The 20,704-nt window shown below is 38.3% G+C and overlaps 1 protein-coding gene across 1 annotated transcript in view; it reads left to right on the top strand.

Annotated features, from left to right (window-relative positions):
* znrf1 (zinc and ring finger 1) overlaps window positions 1-17,376 on the top strand; it is a 41,186-nt gene extending 23,810 nt beyond the window's left edge. The window contains exons 2-5 of the mRNA XM_017428861.3: window positions 1,304-1,399; window positions 11,633-11,738; window positions 13,462-13,553; window positions 15,156-17,376. Coding sequence (XP_017284350.1) covers window positions 1,304-1,399; window positions 11,633-11,738; window positions 13,462-13,519 — 260 coding nt within the window. The 3' untranslated portion in view covers window positions 13,520-13,553; window positions 15,156-17,376. The remainder of the gene's footprint in view (window positions 1-1,303; window positions 1,400-11,632; window positions 11,739-13,461; window positions 13,554-15,155) is intronic.
* Window positions 17,377-20,704: the final 3,328 nt, after the last annotated feature.

The raw sequence follows: 20,704 nt of genomic DNA, 5'->3' as shown, positions 1-20,704 counted from the left end.
ATAAACGGCATAAACAGCACAGGGAGAGTGTGAGGGGATAAAAGTGGACAAACATTCACAGATGAATGTTTGACTGTAAAAACAGTCATCATGGAAGTCAGAGAAACTGTACTGAGATGTTAAAAAAAATCTTGTTTTATCTGATCATGGGTCCAAAACAAGTCAATACTAGGTTTACTTTTGAACCTATTTTAGCCCAGTAGGTGTAAAAGTAACTGAATTATAGTGATTTTTGTGTTTCCTGAGGTCAGATGGCTGTGGCAGCCATCTTGAATTGGGTTGACTCCAAACATTATTCCGCTGTAGATGTACACCCAGCCATCTTGAATGTGGCAGAATCCAAAAGTTAATAAGTTTAAGAATAGATCCAATGATTATAAGTTTCATTTAAATCCATCCACTGGTTCATGAGATGTTTTGCTAACACTACAGACAAACCCACACAAACAAACGGGCGGCAACATTACTGCCTGATGATAATAATATCAGCATATGTTGAGATTTATGTTATGCTGCAAACAGGTTGATGTTGCCACACAGTAATCATATATTAGCATAACACAATTATGCAAACACACTTCTGAGTGTGTGATGATCAGGATGCAGCCACTGAGAGCATTTGTCACTAAAAGTATTGGAGATAACCTGGAGATAAGTGGTTTAAAGTTTCTAACTTGAAAGAAAATTACAAAAAAAAGGAATTTAAATGCTGTTTTTTTTTGTCTTTGTCTCCAGGCCAATAAAATTAGTGTAGAAGGAGATCCAGACAAAGCAGTGGTTGAAAATAAATCACATTTACAGACATAAAACTCAGAGTTCTTTTTTTTGTCTCCAATCTTTGTGGTGACCTTTCGGATCATGCTTCACCTGGACAGGTTTGAAGCTACAAATAGTTATATTTGTTAATATTCTCTATTGGTGACTTTATTCTTAAAAGATGCAAACTATCACGAGTATTAAAAAGCTGCATGTTACAGCTTTTAAAATGAGAACATCAGTGGGATTTCTGTCAGGCAGTGGTACCCACAGCTAATTTGTCAAAGTTTGGCATCTGAGTGGCTTCAGGAGCCCTGAGCAGCAGCAGTTAAGTGGCCTACTGATAGGTAATTCATCATCAGGACTCCTGGACTTCAGATTGTCCCAGCAGAAGATGAATGTGTATCATTATTAGAAAACTTAAACAGCCTTCTTTGGTAACAGACGTCTAAAAAGCAGCCTTTCGCTCCTTTCATATGAATGTTTGTAACACGGGTTATCAGTTCGGCAGGTCTTTAAAACCCGGTGCATGTTTTTGTCTTCGTAGGATTCAAGTGTCCTGTCTGCTCCAAATCTGTGGCGTCCAATGAGATGGAGGTTCACTTCATCATGTGTTTAAGCAAGCCGCGCCTCTCCTACAACGGTAAGAAACGCCGCTGTCTGTTTGTGTCTCCGTTATCTGGAAACTATGAGGAAAAAGCCAGATTGGTGTTCTTACACCATGTTAGGCTTTCTAACATTATTTACATGAAACGTGAAAACAAATGGATGTTCTTTTTTGTTGGAAAGTTTTAAATTTGCAAGAAAAAAGTCAAATTTTTCACGATTAAATACAAAAATTATAAATTCGTGGGGCAAAAAAGTGAAAAAGCTCAAGGGTTAAAGTCTTAAATTTCCCAAAAGAAAACTCAGATGTTTACTTTAATGGTTAACTTCTAAATTTTGTGGGAAAAAAACACAACATGGACGTTGTTTGGTTGAGAAAACAGCAACAAACTAAATAAACTGTTTCGTGTACATGTATATTATTAGCTAATTTAGCGTTCTTTCACATTGGTGTACCATTTTTGAGACAGAGTTGTTTTATAAGCTTGAAAAATGATCCTTTTTATGGCTAATTATTACTATTAATCAGCCTGGATGAAGGTTGTGCCTTTTTCTCCACAGTCTGAGCTTTGACTGAATTCACGACTGAAAAAACACAAACTATTGTTAAATATTTGACAGAACATCACTTTAAAAATGACCGGATCATCCCTTTAATCTCAACTAACCTTTGCCTTTTTTTTCACACAAATTTATAATTTAATATTCTCAGTAAGCATCTGAGTTGTTTTTTTTTTGATAAATGTAAGACTTTAGTCCTGCGAGTTTTGACTTTTTTGTAGCAAATTTATAGCTCTTATATGTGAGATTATCTTAGTTTCATTTTCTTAAATATTTGTATTTAATCCTGGGAAACTGGAGTTTTTTCTTGCTAATTTAGGACTTTTGAACACATGAGAAAATGCAAAGTTTTTCATGTAAATATTGAGATTTTTCTCCAGATTTTTCCCTGCAAACCACCTCTTTTGTTATTTTTTTTTGTTTACAGTGGCGCTAATATGTTGTTAAACTTTCTATTTTTTTTAAAACATATACAAGTATATCTATTGGTCCCTTTCCTTTTGGTGTTCCAAGTCACCTGCTGCTGTTTCTGTCTGTGATAAATATTCATGAGAAGGTGGGTGGGGCTGCAGACTGTTGTGTTACTGAGCCGGTCCTTTCCCAGCACCATAAATATGAATGAGAGGAAATGAAGAAAATAACAATTCATTATAAATTCATAGAGTGGCTGTACACAAGCCAGCATATTCAATTATCTGCTCCTTAAAACACAAACATGGCTCAGCTCCATTTCTGTGAGATTTAAAGTCTTGTGTTTTTAGTTTTGTTTGACCCGATGTGTCTGTTGATGTGAAGACCATCATCTAGCTTTAGCGTGGACTAAAACATAACTGATTATGTGACGATGCACTCGACTGGTGTACATTTATTTATTTCTAGTTTGAATCAGTCATGAGCTAAAAAGTTGAAATAAAACGTCTGTAAAGAACTTCCCTGATTGATGACACTCATGTAAATACCTGAGGGGGGTNAGACGCTTCAACACAAGAAACGACCCCAACCCCAAATGATCCTGTTTCCTCTAAACAACATGATTGTAAAATCTTTCATGAGTTTGAAGCTGAAGATGATTTATTTTCTCATTAGTTAATCTTTTAAAGTTCTAATATCCAAAATAACTGTTCCAGTATTGACCTTATTCTTCGTTTAAACTGAGTGTTTTTCCGGCGTTAAGCCTCATCTCCATCATTTTCCATGGAGCCGTTAGCTTTGTTACACATACATTCTGTTCAGACATTGTTTCCAAAACATAAATCATGAGATGTGTAACGTATTCAGAGAAAGGATGTAGGAGTAATCGGTCGGAGAGAAAAAACTTTATAAATGTGGAGTATTTTAAACATGAATGAACCCGGTTCATTCATGAAGGAACAGTGGAGCTTTCACTAAAAGCTTTACACTTAAACAGTCCACTGACACAGCAGACTGTTTTCATGTTTGCTCATTTATTAATAAATAACGAACAAATCAACAGGCGAGCGCCCAACCGGAAATCTTTGTCCAAATGTGTGAAAACCGAACGAAGCAGCGTAAAGTCAATGTATCCTTCTGAAAATCAAACAGAAGCTGGAAAATGACTTTTTTATCTGAGAAGAATAAAAACAAACGTTTGGATAAACTGGTTTCAAAAATGTGCCTGTTGGAGGAAAAGGACAAACAAAACAAGGAAACACTTAATCATAGTTCATTAATTAAATCATAATTAGCTCAAACAAAATAGTTTAAGACCATATGACAGTAATCGTGTCTCTTACGTGTCGTATTTCAGTTAATGTAATTTTACAAACTGCTGAAATCAATAAAGTTTGGTCAGATTAACACCAAAGACGGTAAATAAGTTTGGTTTGCAGGAAGTTTCTTCTCAGACGTCCTGAAGGTTGATGCTCAGCTGCTGTTTACCAGTGGAAGAAAGTGGAAGCTGCATGTCGGGGTGTTTTATTTTTTTGTATCGATCGTCTGTGTGGTGCTGCTGCGTCATGATGTCAGCTCATCCTTCACTGTCTCCACGCCGCCATGCTCACTTCTGCCTGTTATCCAACCGGCTGACTGATTCAGCTAACCTACTACACCTGAAGGTTCATTTATTTATTTGGTTTGCTGGTCTTATTTTGGTTTTAGAATATTTTGAACTGATAAAATTTACAAGCGGGAGCCAGAATGTTTGAGCATCATTAAATGAATTTCTTGTATTAACCCTTCCACCACTAACATTTGACAGTTTATTTAGACAGTTCAAAACTAATTTAGTACCTCTAAATGGCAAATTACATATAAAATATATCTGTACTTGCAGAAAATGTAGTTCAGTGAAGCAAACCTTCTCTAAGTTGAACCTTTTTTTGTATAAAAGTGATTGTTAAAAACAGAAAAAAACAGATAAAAATGAAAATGTTGCAAAATGCTAGAACAAAAAGTACAAAAATAATGGTTTAAAAGTCTAAATCTTTTCATAAAGTCTACTTTGAAGTATCTCATTGATGAAATACAACCATAAAGAATGACGGACAGTAACCTGCAAGACAAATAAAAATAAAGAATACGAAACTGAACGTTTAAAGAGGAAAGAAACAGTCCTTTTATGAATAAAAACAGAATGTAATAAATCTGAAACACATCATGACCTTAGTTTACGGAAACACTGTAGTTCTGACAGGTTCTGGGTCGGGTTTTAGTTCTTTTAAAGAACCTTAAAGTGTCCTGATTTAAAACAGAGAGCCATGATTTGAGACACAATGTGATCGTTTCCATTTATTCAGCGCAGAGAGTGGAATGCTCTCCTCTTCTGCCCAAACCACCTTCTTATATTTATAAAAATCAAAAATCTTAGCTCTGAACATCATGTCAGCAGTCAAGTTTTAATGTTTATATGATCTAAATGAACGCATGTATACGTGTTTAGATTCCTATTAAACTTCACATTAATATCATCTCAGCAAAAGACACAATTATCAGTAATTTTATTTTAAAATATTCCACAAAATCTTACATTTTCTTTGCTTCAAACTTTTGTCTGTTTAACAGAAAGCAAAACCCTCAAACAGAAATGTTTTTTCTACCACCATCAATGGAAAGATCTTGATTATTTTTAGCATCGGTGTAGCTGCTGTTTCCTTTTCATCTGAATCAAACTGGTTGTAAAAGAGTTGTTACCTGCAATAAAAGAAAGAAAGAAAGGTTCACACAAAACCAAACACTTCAGCCATAATTAAGAAAAAAAATACTTTGTGCAAAAATGCTTTGGAAAGAATTGTGACAATATTCATTTTATATATATATTTTTGTTTTCAAAGCATTATAAAAGGCTCCGAGGCTCACTGTCATTTCAACCAAAAATTTAATTTGTCTCCATTTGAGCAGCTCTCCGACATCATTACTCTGTGTTAAAGTTGAAGAGACGGCTGCTTTGACAGATTTATTAGATTTATGACTGTGGGTGGACATTTGCATACATGCAAATGTCCAAGGGCTCAAATGTTTATTGTAGAAACTCTCTGGTTAAAGACAAAAGCAGAGCGATAATGGTTGTGTGTGTGTGTGTGTGTACTGTAAAAATATCTCATGAAACACTGAATGAGTTTTAATGAAACTTTCAGGAAGTAATTATTTGGTTGACATCTACAGCTGATTACCTTTTGGACTCAACCTAATTCAAAATGGCCTCCACAGCCAACTGACCTAAAAAAAAATCAAGTCTATAACTCAGTCGGTTTTATAAATATTCACCTAAAGTTTGGTGTGGAAGAAGCTGAGTCTGATAATTGATCATGATGTTTTTACACCTTCACCATTAACTATTGGAGTCAGTGTTAGCAAAATAACTTTTGAACCACAAGATGGATTTTAATTAAACATGCAGAAAGTAATCTGTGGTCGCACATCTACAGCGGATTAACTTTTGGAGTCACCCCAAATCAAGATGGCCACCTCTGCCAGCTGATGTTTAGAAACACGTAAATAGCTTGACCTCAATAGGTTTTACAGATATTGGGCTAAAATGTGGTGTGGTAGTAGCTGAGAGTCACTCACAGCACATACAGCGGAATATTGTATGAGCTTGGAAATAAAAATGGCGATAATCTTAGACGTCTTAGTTTAAAAGTCCGTCATGAAAGGCGGCGGGCGATATGCATTCCTCGGGAATTATTTCAGTTGTTTTAATGACGAGCCTCTGCTGGTTGCTGGGAGACTCACGTGTCCCAGCAGCTCTTTGATTGACGCCTGTCCCGGTCCGGACTGTGCACACGTCTGATCAGATCACCTTGTAGAAGCCTCTGCGTCCGTAAGTGGCACTTGTGTTTCTAATCACAGTGATAGCTAAATCATGTGAAATCGTTTGAGGCTCGGAGGGCAGGGATGTAACTTTCCTGCTCCACAAATAGCTGAAGGTGTGGCTCACAAGGCCGCTGCAGTAAAATCTAATGTAGGTTTGAAGCTGGAAGCCAAATTCCAGAAGAAGATTGAGTGACGGAGGCAGAGAGAGGAGAGTGAAACTGTCTTAAAGGAGATGGGATCCTGAGTGATGGAGTGCCCTGATGGCTGATAACAGACGAGAGGCGAGAGGGTGAAAGGAGAAACACTCCCATAATTCCTCTGTTTTTTCCTGCAGCTTCTTTCTGTCCTGTCACTCTTTATTTCCAGCAAATAATCCAATCCAATCCTCCCTCTGTCTCTGCTCTGAGTGTGTCTGTCTGATCTTTTCTAATTTCTTTTTTCCCCTCTACGTCCCTTCTTCTCTGTTCTCTTTGGCTTTTGAGGCTCATGAAATCGACCAGACTTGTCTTGTTACCCAGCATGCTCAGGGGTTTGCTGCCAGTCACCTCACTGATGAAGTGTTAAAAATCAACATAACTTAAACATCAAGTCTAGTCAGGGTATGATCTTACTTTGGAGTCAAGATGTGTAAGAACCACATCTTGACTCCAAATCGTTACAATATTAAACACACTAAAAAAAATGTTTTCATTCAGGATAACCTATCATGAATTTTTTTTCTGGTATTTGTTTATTTGGTGACTCAAAATTGTGTAAAAATTGCAGAAAAAAAGACAAAATTTTCACAGCAGTCTCATTTAATTTTGATTGTTTGTGGCCAAGCAGCTAGTGTTTGAAAATCACAACATATTTTTCTATTCATGCTTTGCAAAACTGCATTTTAGGCCATGAAGATTATCCTCAGATGTCTTCTGTCAGAGGAGAGCTCCCATCCAGGTGTCAAAATAAAACGACTATTTGAGAGAAAATTATGTTCAAAATTCAAGCAACAAGATTACAAGCCTCTGTGACTCATGCAAAGACACTTTTAGAGACTCCTTCATGAATGTCCTCACCAAATAGTCCAGTGAGAAACTACCGTTAAGCATTAGCTGTTAATGATCATGAGGTGGAATTTTTTAATAGTAGAAACTTATTTTTGATGTATTTTTTTCTTCAGGTTTAAATCTCTGTCTGAATCCATGATTTTGAGGTGCAAGTTTTACTTAGCTGAAAATTCTCAATCTTGTTTTGTTCATTTCTGCTTGATTTTTTGGAATAAATTCCTAAAGTATTTTATCCACAAGCATGTCTTCAGGGTACCACCCCGGTGAAGACCACCCTAAGAGTCCCATTTATTGTGTAAAATGAATGCTTTTAATTTATGCTGTAATAATGTGGAGAAAGGTGGCTGCTTTTGAACTTTGCTCAGGTGTGTCAGGATGATGGAAAAGGCTAAAGTATGACGATCAAAGGCTGTGGCTGCCGTAGTTTCACCCGAGGCGATTCAGATCCAATTCTAAACTTTGAACCGCTCAAAGTGTCTCAGAGAGGTTACACAGATTCAAGTGGCTGCTTCGTTAGAAGAAGAGTCACGGAAGATGGGTCACCTCTGCAGCTACCTGGAACTGCAGTACAGCACTTACATCACTGAGACTGCTGAGTGGTCCAACGTCCCAAGCTGGAGCCGGGGAGTCCTTGAAGGTCTTCAGATGAGTTTTAATGTGAATCTGATGGAACAGATATAAAACTGAATCAAAATTAAAAGAAGAAATTTGTATATTAAGGTGCAAATTTAACTTAAAACTCCAGATGCATTCAAAACCAAAAATCTGCTGTGTTATTAATATTTCTCTGATGTGTCTGTACGTGGTGCTTGCAGAGAGCAGGAGCAGGTGAGGGTTATCAGTACCAGAGTCCATGTGAGGTGACCACCGGATCTTTTCTGGGCTTTGACTTTCAGTGATGATATTTTAATGCTTCCAGCTAAATATAGCCCCTTGAACACTTGCAGGGAGAGGGAGGGAGGCTGGGCACAGACATGGAAGTCAGGAAGCTGATATGGAGAGAAAACAGAGAGAAGTGATAAAGAGGAAGGCAAGGTATGATTCCTGCAGATCAGGCCACTGGAGGGCAAAGAAAACAGGAATCTCATTCTGCAATCCAAGGAAGCAAAGAGTGATTATTGATGTGGAGGAGCTGGATGCCAAACGTCTGCTGGCAAACCTGCAAGAAGGAAGACAGCTGAAAGTCAGGAGGGAGGCAGGTGGACTAATGAGTCCCGTTTCATCATATTCTGATCAGTTAATGATGGACACAGGCCACACATAATGAAACAGAGGATGGTGCGGTTTATGTTGACATCAAGTAAACTTCCTTTTTTTAACACCTGCTGCGATTGTGTCTCTGTGTGTGCGTGTTTGTTTGTCTGTACTGTTAGCAAGGACAATCAGAAAGTAACTGATTACCATTCAAGATGGCTGCCACAAAAACAGCTACAACTAAGTTAATTTTACAGAACTGATTTAAAGTTTGGTGTGGTAGTAGCTGACAGTCATTCACAACACACGCTCTGAGTGTGTGCATAATGTCGTTTTCAAGGTTTGACCAAGGTTAATTCTGTCATTTCTCATCACAAGATGATCTTATTTTAAAACTCTGACATGAAAGGCAGCGGCGATATGCATTCCTTCAAGAAACGATTTCATTTATAATTTAAAGAATTTATAATAAAGTAAGGGTGAGCTTAGTTTCAAAGGTGAAAATGTAAAGAGTATGATGATTCGGTGGTAATGAGGGAGAATAATGTGCAGAGAAACACAGAGATGACACGTGAAACAATAAGCAGATAATTGGAGACAAGCTGAGACCAGCCTGGTTCCTAATTGACTCACCGTGGATTAGAAGCTGGCTCTGTGCTCCTGTTTTTCCCAGACGGTCTCAGACGTTTGTGTTTGTAGAAACAGCTGGAGAGGGGAGGTGACATGTTTTAGAGCTTGGTCTGCTAACAGAGTGACGCCAAGTGGTTCAGGATTATCCCTTGACTTAAAGGATCAATATGTTGTGGTTTGAGGATAAAGACTAAAGACATTTTGTGCTTAAGAATGTGTTATCTCAATGAGTTTTATTTGTGATTCTTTTAATAATTCCCACACTGATCAGTGATTTTAGGCACAGGTGGGATTTTTCACTCGTTTTCCCATTAAAACTGTTATTACACCTGCAGATATTTATGTTTCTTGTTGGTTTCTTTGTTTCCTTTAGATGACGTATAGAATGATGACGTATCCTGTTCAGACTATGTGTTGTGAATGACTTTCACATCAAATTTTAGCTCAATATCTGTAAAATTACATTTTTATGTTGGCTAATATTGATCAGCTGTGGTGACTTCAGACAACTCCAAAATGTAATCAACTGTGGATGTACATTCAATGATTGTTGAATGTAAAATCCACATGTATTGTAAAAATTTGTCCTATGGTTTATGATATATTTTGATAATACACACAGACATGGGCAAAAACCTTCATCATCCACCTTCATCATTTGGCTTTAGGTAATTAAAAACATTTAATCTCCACCTCAAAACGTCCTCCTCCAGTTGTCACACTTAGTGTACTTCTGAACACCAGACTGATAGAAAGAAAACCTTTCCTCAGACACATGTGGGCTGTGGTGCATTCACTGACCGACCAAAAAAGTCAGCTCTGCCAAATACATGTCATCAACAGGTTTAATCGTGAGTAAATATTGAAATAACTGAACGTATGTACAAACTGTGGTCATCTCGAGACTTTTCTTTATTTAATATCTGTGTCACGTGTTGCTTATGTTACATAATAAAGAGGCATAATGAGTAGATTGTATTTTCTGGGCATTCACCACGTATGTCACTAATATGTGAGGTCTTAATCTCGTAAATATATTTCTCTTGGATGCATACACCCTGCTTTATGGTGGTATGATCTATCATTTTGTTCCTAAATTAAATGACTTATTGATCTTGACTTTAAAGAAGCATGGAGATTTTTCCAGGCTCAGGCTGATGAGATATAAAGAGGGCTGAAGGAAAAGGGTTTTTGATGCAGAATGTTGTTTTAAACCAGTTAGAAATGTTCACACAAGAGCAGTTCTGAGGGCTTTCTTTCAATCAGAGCATTAATAGGGGGTCAGGCCATCGTTAGCTCTCTGACTCCATCACCTTTTAATGAGATGTTTGAAACTGCTTCTGAGATTCTGCTCTACAGGATTGGATCTGACTGATTCTGCAGGGTTTTTTCTGCTGCATATACAGCATAAGCTTGTATTTTACTACATCCAAAAGTTTTTTTTCTTGCTTGATCTTTATGCAGTGATTATTGAATCCCGAAGTGTAATATTATGCTGGAAGTCATTATTAGATTACGACCTGGTCTCACTCGGAAACATGACAGAAGCAATTATTACTGTTAACTCTGACCTCTCTGAAGCCTCATCTCAAACCAGCCATCTTTCTGTTCACATCACTGGAAGTAAACCCAAAACACCGTCATGCAAAAGATTTCAGCACTCAGTCCAGCCTGTCTGTCACCAACTCTCCTCTGACAGGAAACATGTCCAGGTCTAAAAAACCACACAGATGGCAAATAATAATTTAAAATAACTGGTGCAAATCTGCCTTTCTTCATTTCCAGCAGATTAAGTTATAAACGTGGGGGCAGCTGCCAAGGTGGGTGCAAAGCGAGCCAAGGAACGAAATAATGTGCAAAGTCTAGATTACAGGCAGTGATTTTTCAAAAATTGGGTGTGCAAAACACGGCTGCACAACTCGCTTGGTTGCAAACGCTCAGAATTCAGTGAGACTGCAGCTGAAAATTTTCCCTTTTTTTTCTCACAATACTGAGTCAAGTTTGAGTCGTCAACAGTTCAGCTCAGTGAAATACTACCTGAAGACATGAATGAACATAAACTCGAACATGGACAAGACTAAAATAAACAAACTGCCTTTGTACATGCTTTATGCTCAGAAAATTTCACTTCAGTGATCCACTCTGGAGAGTAACATGCCTTATAATAATTAAATGTGTTAATTTTTACATTAAAATTCACAAACTTTTCCAGACAGATTTATTGAAGGATGTGAATCAAATTATTTTCATAGCCTTCTGCTGCATATTGAATCCTTCAAAGATGCTGGTGTTCATTATGTAAAATGGAATGGGGTAAAACAAATTTCCAAGCTGAAATTTGAAGCAGAAATGTCTCGAGGCTCGTCTCAAAATGCCTCCTTGTGTGTTTTTGTTGCTCCAAGCAGAAAGGAGCCACAGTATCTGCTGTGTAATGCACCAAGCTGCTCTCCCTGCTGTTTTCTGCTGGGTTTGTTATGCTGTCTGAAATTGTGGATGTTTTTTGGTGCATACTGATTCGTCTTCCCTCGTGTGTGTGTGTGTGTGTGTGTGTGCGCCTGCCACCTTAGATGATGTGTTGGCGAGGGATGCCGGTGAGTGTGTGATCTGTCTAGAGGAGCTGCAGCAGGGGGACACCATAGCCAGACTGCCGTGCCTCTGCATCTACCACAAAAGGTGACTGACGCACACACACACACACACACACACACACACACAAATGAATCATTGCCTGTTATATAATTTTCCACTTCTTCTAATTAAATTCCCTCACAGAACTCCAGTAAAATCTTAAAGATGGATTGCAGTTCCTGCCTTTGATCCAGAGGTTATTCATGCTATATGTTTAGGTAATAAAGGTGCTGCAGGTTGCATTTTTAAACACTTGCAGATTAGCTGGATAGCTTTGAGTACTTAACATAAATAAACAGAAGTATAGCCTGAAGATAACTGATAGATGCTAGTTCTTCTCAAACTCTTACAGCTGATCTGATGTCACCCATCAGCCTCGGTGTTTCAGTTCTTCTCCTCCCAGTGGATTTAGTTAAAAAGGAAACACACGAGATGGGACTTTTGTTTTACTTTTAGAGACAAGGTTGGAATACCAACTGCAAAATGTGTCTGACTGCAGTGGGACACTAAATATCTAAGGTTTATGCCTCTATTTTTGCCTAATTTAATCTTCATTTTAAGGGGAAATTTTTTAAATAGTTCTGTTTTGTAAAGTACTCATTCATTCTGAAATCATCTTAAATCTGTTCATTGAAATATTAAATTATAAACAGATTAAAGAAGGCTTTGGTACCATTATAATATCAGACAGACAGTGGTGGCTAACAATTAATGACAAAGTTTTAAGCTGCACAGTGTCCAGCACTCAGACTGTGTGTTGAGGATGACTCTCAGCTACTACCACACCAATTTTAGCTCGATATCTGTAAAATGGTCTGAGATGTAGCCATTTTTGCATTTTGTAAGGTTAGCTGGCTGTGGTGGCCATCTTGAATTGGCTTGACTCCAAAAAGTAATCACTTGTAGATGTAACACAATTACTGTTTTATTACAATTACTGACAGACAGACACATTTGACCCCAATAGTTAATGGCAAAGTTTTAAAAACAGATCTCACTCGATCAGTTAGTGTTGGGGATCAGTCTCAGCTACTACCACACCAAGTTTCAGCTCAATATCTGCAGATTTAGCTGAGTTAGAGTCATTTTACTGTTTGCTTAGCTGTGACTCTTAGTGTTTAGCTGCAGTCTAAAGCCTAGTTTAAGTTTTTGAATGAAAATAAATATGTTATTAAACGGTTGACTATTATAGAAGTTAGACTAACAAATCTGGCTCTTCAGTGATTTCCAGACTGAATCTTTAAAATGCTTCCATATAATCAAGAGTTAAGACTTGCTGAAGTCATGTTCTACTGTCATTTTGTTAAAGAAAAGATTAAATATAACGTGTTTTAATGGTGGAGTGTTATTGTTTTAATCAGTATCTGCAGGATTACACAACAGTTTAAGAGAAAAACTGGCTTATTTTTTTAATGAGAACTACTTTTATTTGCACACATACTACAGGCAGGTAAAATATGTGTGTGAAGTTTAAAATAGGTCATATGTGAGTTCTATTCCTGTGTTTCCCCCCCGAGTTTCATTTATAGCTTATATGTTGTGTGTGTGCTCTGGATGTGGAAGGATTTGGACGCCTTCCAACATAAATATAAGTTACTTCAGCAACAGCTCCCTTTAATACTGAATCCACGATTCTTGATTCTTCAACTGTTTTCTTTCTGGCTCTCGCCTCCTGGTTAGATTTCTGAACGTATCAGTTGCTTGCAGTACCTCGAGTATAAATGCTGATGAAACAGTTTTGTGTGTGTGTGTGTGTGTGTTTCTGCAGCTGTATAGACTCCTGGTTTGAGATCAATCGGTCCTGCCCTGAACACCCCTCTGACTGACTGACCACCTGACCCGCTCTGAGTACTGTTCAAGGTGAGAAATGTAGCATGACCAAAACGATTTCAGGAGCCGTGTGTGTGTGTGTGTGTGTGTGTGTAAGCACTATTGTGCACAAGTTTCAAACCGCTAGTAATTTCTTTACTTTGCTTACAAAGCCTTTTCTTGTCATCTTTTAAAGAAAGTGTTCTTGATCAATAAATCTCCAGGCTTCCTAGAGATTTTTCAAAGTTTAGCTTTAGAGTTTGGCTGCTTTTCCACATATTTTTTGTCCATTCCTTGTACATGACAATAACAGCACATTGGCCAGTGTGTGTTTTAGAAAGTGAGGAATGTGGAGAAATGAAGGTCAAGGAAAGAAGAAACAAACCTAAATAAAGAGAAGAGTTTCTAAAAAATGTCTTGCCTTTAGGGAATAAGGAAAAAATGCAGTAAAGACCTGGAAGATTCATCTGCGTTAGGGTATGTTTTGGTTTTAGTTATTGTACTTTTGGAGAATCACCTTATTGGTTCTAAAATACAGTTTAATATCAGTCAACTGTTTTCTTTTGTGTTTTTATAGATTCATTTAAAGAAATGGAAAAAAAAAACTATCTTTGTGACAGGCTGCTGGTAACAAAGTATCTTAAGATCAAGTTTTAAATATTTTTTTGGTAAATTGTCTGTTGTGTTAAAACAACACCAACTCAGCTTTTGATTTCAGAAGCCTTTTTTTATGCCTGAACGAATAATAGGGCAGATTTAGGTTAACAAATATTCCTCCAAATATGATCAGGAACTGGGCTGTTTAACTGCAGGGAGAGCGAAGACAATCCAGCAAATGCAGGCTGAACACAGATGAGTAAACAATAAAGGCCAGAGGCGATCACAGAGCTGTGAAACAAAACTAACAAGTTTAAAATATAAATTTGAAAAAAAAAACATTATTTTAAAAAACTGTGAATACATTCCAAATGATTTTCTTTGTGCATTTCTGCTAATAAATCCTCCTAAATGTTATACACATCAGCTTATATTATAACAGGAACAGGAACAGAAGCTGAAATTGAAGTCACAAAGGATGCACGCCCCCTAGTGGCTGGCTGCAGTACAAATTTTAAGTCCCACCACTTTATGTAAACAAGTGCAACATTTTTCTGACTAAAAAATAAAAATAGACTTCAGATAATTTATTTTCTTGTTGAATCACGTTACTTTGCTGCTCTATGTTTAAATATGCATTTTTAAAAATATGTTTAGTTTTATTGAATTATTTGAGGCTTAAAAGTGTAATTTTACACTGTGATTGACAGGTTGTTAGTGAGTTGGGAAGTTGCGTAGGGGGTTCTTTTCTACTGAGGGCACAGACTGGCTCTAAAAATACAACATGGCAGCTCCCAAACAATGAACCTTTTAGCTTCAATTTTGGACAGTGGAAGTTAATGAAGTCACTTTGTTCATCTTTATTTATGTTGATGGTTATACGCTGTAAATTGTAGCACACACACACACAAATCAAATTTTAAAACTGACATTTCAGCTGCAGAATTGGGCCAATATGTTTCCCATCAAGCTAAGTGGTGCAAAATGACTTCAAATGATTTAATTTTCTTTAATATCATCATGATTTACTCTACTCTGTCTGCTCTTTGTCTCCAGGACACATTGTGGTCCTGCCATGGACATCTGGACACAGACGCAACCAAATCCAATGAAACAATCAAAGCGATCATCACATACTCACTCTGACGGAATCCATCGTCCTTACAAGATAACTGTTCTTTGTGAACTGAACCAAAAAAAAAATGTGACTGTGGAACCTCCACGCATTAAAGGGCCTCAGTCAAGCCCTCCATTTTACATCAGCTGGTAGAGCATCCAACCCAAAGCCTCTCTTCCCTCTCCTCACACCTGTTCAGTCCCTTAAAGGGCTTCATCCCCCCCCCACACACACACACTCAGCCGTTGGTCGGTTGAGCCCCAGACATGCTCAGGTCTTAGCAGGCCTCCCGTCTTGTCTCTGGATCCAGGCCTGTGTGTCACGTGTGTCCAGCCCTCCCATGGCCTTAACCGAGGAGAGAGGAAGCAGAGCAGAGAATGGGAAACACAAGAGGAAGACAGAAGGAGAGGAATGGATGGAAACTTGGTGCAGAAGCTTGATACGATGAACAGACTTGTACATCTCTCATCTCTCATAGCAGAACTCCAACTTGGTGACGAAGAGGCCGCCTCACAGCGTGCTCCTCTTTCATAGCTCCTGCCTCAGTTTTGCATCCTTCCACACCAGTTTGAAACAGAATAATACATTTTCAAGAAAAGCATCTAAAATGCTTTTAAGATCTGGTTTGTGCACACCTGAGCAGAAGGAGAGAGGGGAGGTCGAAATAAATGCGATGTCAGGATGTTTGTTGTGTGTGGTTTGGTTGAGGGGGCTTTAAAGATGGAGCAAGGTGTGGTGGAAAGGAGCGGTCTGAGCATGCTCAGTCCTGACTGAGAGGGAGGAAGGGACAGGAGCCAATGTAGTTTACGCTCTTAACGTGTAATGTGTGTGTTTGAGGTGCTCCAGTGTCAGGCTTCACTTGGAATGTGTGTACACTGTGTGTGTGTGTGTATGCTTGGATTTGTGACAGGATAGCTTTTGCTGAAGCCTTGTGTGTGTATGTGTGTGAAAGGTCATTGTAGAGGACTGACTGGAACAGTGCTATGTGTGTCTGTGTACTGAAATGTTTACAGTCTAGATATCCATGTTCCCTGTGTGTTTGTGTGTGTGTGTGACTGGCAGTCCTCCCTTTACTTTGCTGATGTTTACAGCTACAGAAAAGCAACATGACATATTGTAAAATTTCAAATGTAACCTCTCCTTGTTTTCTCTAGCAGATCTGCCAGATTTTTCATGTGAACACGATTAGTCATTTCTTTGAGGGAGACTTGAGCGTGAGAGCGAGTGTGAGTGTGTGTTTCTGTCCATATGACTGTTTGCGTGGAGGGATTACTGAGCGAGCTGGCCCGGCACAGGCCCGAGGACCCAAGGAGTCATGGGGCCCAAGAGATGCAACTGAACCACAGTGAAATTCAGATTTACTCAAAGCACACAGAAAATATGAAAATACATGAAAACAACTGTGATGATGTAAAATTATAGAAAAACCGGCAACCTAACCAACAGAAGGTTAACCTAAAAAGAAAAATCCTGATCATGGCTACTGAATTACAGATAACTTAAATTAAAAGTCTAGCATTATAGACGTATAGCCATTTGTGTGTTTGGTAAGTTCAATTAGCTGTGGTGGCCATCTTGAAAAAGTTTATCAATTTTAGATGTACATCAAATGAAAGTTTCATTTAAATCCATCCAGCAGTTTTGGAGATATTTTGCTAACAGACAGACAAACAAACACACACTGGCAATTTCATGATTACCCATTTTTAAATTAGATTATGAATGAATGTGTGACTCTTTTGGTCCTTGTTCCTCTCCTCCGTTCTGCGCCCTGAAGCCTGCTGGCTCATAATCCGTCCACAACTGTCTGTGTACGAGCGTTTGCACCTCAAAAGGCGCCTCTTGGTCTCTGCTTTAGTTGATTCCCCAAATTGTGTTTCTGCTGAAACTGGTCTGGCTGTCTGCGACGGGAGACGCGAGGCATTCAGACCCTCGAAAGGACTCTGTAGTTCCACTGTGGAGCCGCTGAATGGGGCTTATTTATTCATTTGTTCATATTTAACAATATTTGTTTAATATTTAAATCATGTGAGATGTTACTCACTCTTCAGAAGGCCAAGAGCTGACGTGTGAAGACTACTACAAATCAACATACAAACAAACTGCATTTACAAAGCTACTGTAAACAAATGGTGGAATAAATTGTGCTAGATGACAGACTATTTCCGCTTTTCTTATTGAGATGCAGACACATCATCTACAAGAGGAAAAAAAAGTTATTTTGTCAACATGTGTAGTATAAAAAAACCCAGTTCTGATTAAAAGAAAACTTTCTTGTCTCTCATAGTGGTGCTCAACACAAGAGTTATTTCAAGAATTGAATGAAATTGATTGACTTTCAGCCTGCAGTTTTCTACATTTCCCAGAACGCCTATTGACTGTTCAGAGAGAGTACAAGGTTATAGTACAAGTACAAGTACTTTTTGCACATTAGAGACTTTAGTGAGCTTTAGCAGCCTTGATATAAAGTGCTGATTTGAACTCTTAAGGACAAAGAATGTAAAAAAAAAATACTAAGTAGGTAAAATGTAAGAAGAATTAATTATTTAACCAGAACAACAAAGGTAAAGACATGTTTGGAATAAAACTTATTTTTCTTTTGGCTGTTCCCTTTTCAGTGGTCGCCACAGCGAGTCATCCTCCTCCATCCAACGCTGTCTTCTCCGTCCTCTGTCCTCACAATCATTCCTGAATCTTTTCTCCATCCGCTCCGTCCTGCCTGGACTCTCTTCTTCGCCTCTTTACCACACGCCCCATTTTCCTACACAGTGGACCTAAAGTCCTTGAAGTCCTGCACCTTTGTGACCTCTGACCTTGTAGCCTCACTGTTCTACCTGCGTCCGTCTCATTCACACACAGCTACTCTGTCTTCCTACAGCTGACTTTCATCTCTCGACTTTCAGGTGCTGAATAATCGAGTCAGAAACCTCACTGCCATCTCTCTTTGACGTTTCCGTACCTCCACTGGTATGTCATCAGATCCAACTTCCTTCCCCTTCTTCATCCTCTTCAAAGGTTTCCGAACTTCTTCATCACTAATCTTTTCCACAGTTTCTATGGCCTCTACTCTTCTTTCCCTTTCATGTCTCTTTATTCATCAGCTCCTCAAAGTACTCCTTCCATCTTCTCATCACACTCTCCTCGCTTGTTAGAACATTTCTAGCTTTAACAAGTTTAACTTGCTGCACAGCCATGTAAAATCCACCACCATGTCCTTCCTGGTTCCTTTCCTTGACACCAAACCTGCTCATCACCTCCTCATCTCCTCTGTTTCCTTCACGCACTTCATCAAGATCCTTCCAGAATTTCTCCTTTTCTTCTTTCTCACATCCAACCTGTGGAGCAGAACCACTGACAACATTCAGCATCAGACCTTCTACTTCTACCTTCAGACACATCACCCTATCTGACACTCTTCTCACCTCGACTACATTCCTTGCTAACTCCTCCTTCAGGACCAGCCCTACTCCATTTCTCTTCCTATCCACACCCTGGTAAAACAGCTTAAACCCTGCCTCGATGCTGCGAGCCTTGTTGCTCTTCCACTTGGTCTCTTGCACAGATAATACATCCACCTTCCTCCTCTGCATCATGTCAGCCAGCTCTCTACCTTTGCCTGTCATAGATCCTCGAATAAAGTATAAAAATGAAAACAACAGTGTGAATAGTGTTTCAGCATTCACAATAAAATGATGTACCCCAAAATCAAACTGCACTAAAGTAGTTCCTGACCCAAAGACACAATGGAAGTAAATAGAATCATACTATGAAGAAAATATATAACGTTTTCTTGTAAAATATAAAAAACACTCTATAAATATCACCAATGGCTGGTTAGGTTTGTACAGACAATTTAGTTTTTATTGAAGGAGAAGAGAGAAGGAAAATATGTCTTTAGCTTTTGTCTGAAACGTTAAATTCACAGTTGGGTCTTAAATAAAAGAACTGCCTTGAATTTGATGATAAAATGGCAAAATATGACACGAGAAATGGGTTCTAATATTCTTTGAAGTGTTTCAAATCCTGGATTGCAGTAGTAGTTTAAAGTTTCTTTCATGCGTCACTGGGAAAACCCTGATTTAAAGCACATTTTCTGCTCAAGATAAGAAACAGTGAGGCCACTTCTTTTCTGTTCGTCATGAGGCATCCCTCGCCGGCTGATTTTGGGGGAAAATGTGTCACGTTAGAGAAGTTTTACTGCAGAAAATCAGTTTTTAACCAGATGCCTCTCACAGCCATCACATCTGATCCAGATTTAATGGAGCTTGAAAGTGATATCAACTCACTTTTGGCACAAAGTTTCCAGTTCCTCTGGAGATTTTTTTTTATTTGTCCTATTATGTTCCATCTAATATTAAAGGACTTTTGCTCATAATGCAGTTATGGTGCCTTGTGAGCACAGATTTGAACAAAGTGTTAAAAGCTTGTTAGAGCTGATGTAATCTCTGTTCCTTATTAAGGACGTGACCCGCGGAGGGTTTCAGACAAAGGGCAGTGTTAACATCAGCATCATTACAGTGCATATAAGTGGAACATAAGCGGGCGAATGATAACTACTACCATCATGTATTAATGTGACACACAGAGTTCTTAGTGAATCACGGCCTGCAGGCATCAGAGCGGGGTAATCTCTTTAGAAAATGACGTGTTCGTGAGTCTGGTTTGCGTAATGAAATGTGTCTCATTGTGCTGCAGTAAAGCCACTGAACTGCCTGCCACTCAGCTCTCTGCCTCAAGAACAAAGTGGAGTCATTCACTCCAGACTCCTGTTATTTTACTTCTTAAAGTTCATAACTTGTTTTACTTTCTGAGGATGTGAATAGATTGGCTATGGGTGGCAGTTTGCTTCTATGTCTAATGACTGATTCACATCCTGCAGAATAAGGAAATAAAAGGACGTGTAATAAATCACAACGTCAAAAAAGAGACACATGACTGACATATTCTTGCTGCTGTTAAGATTTGTGAATTAATCTGACATGAGAAAATAGAGGATTGCAGTCTGGACTTGCTGTCATTTCTCATTTATTACCTGATGAATATTAGGAGCAACCGAGAGAAGGTTTGGGCCAAGAGATGGATGCAGCATTTCAATTTAATGTCAATTCAAAGTTGAATTTTCACCCCAGCTCAAGGTACTGTTGTGTCTTCTTTGTGATTACAGTTTATAAATGTATTACTGCAAAGCATTGTTATGAAACAACTGGATAAAAGGTGACCCTAACTTTTTGCTTGTTAAATTCTGACCTCTTATGGTCAAAATATTAATTGCACATAATGGGGGAAAGAAATTACTTTTCTTATTAGCTTTACTCCACTTCTAATGACTGATTTCTTTTGGTCCTCTATGAAAACCATTCTTTTCAACGGATACTTAAAATATTACTGTTTAGAATCACAATATTCCAAATATTTTAAGAAAAAAAATTATTTGCATAGAAATAAATAATCGATTGTGATTTACGACTGAGTTCGATTAAGACTGAGT

Source organism: Kryptolebias marmoratus, linkage group LG11 (genome assembly GCF_001649575.2).
Source record: "Kryptolebias marmoratus isolate JLee-2015 linkage group LG11, ASM164957v2, whole genome shotgun sequence".
Classification (NCBI taxonomy): domain Eukaryota; kingdom Metazoa; phylum Chordata; class Actinopteri; order Cyprinodontiformes; family Rivulidae; genus Kryptolebias; species Kryptolebias marmoratus.
Note: the sequence above shows the minus strand (reverse complement) of the source record. Positions and strands in the feature narration are given on the sequence as shown.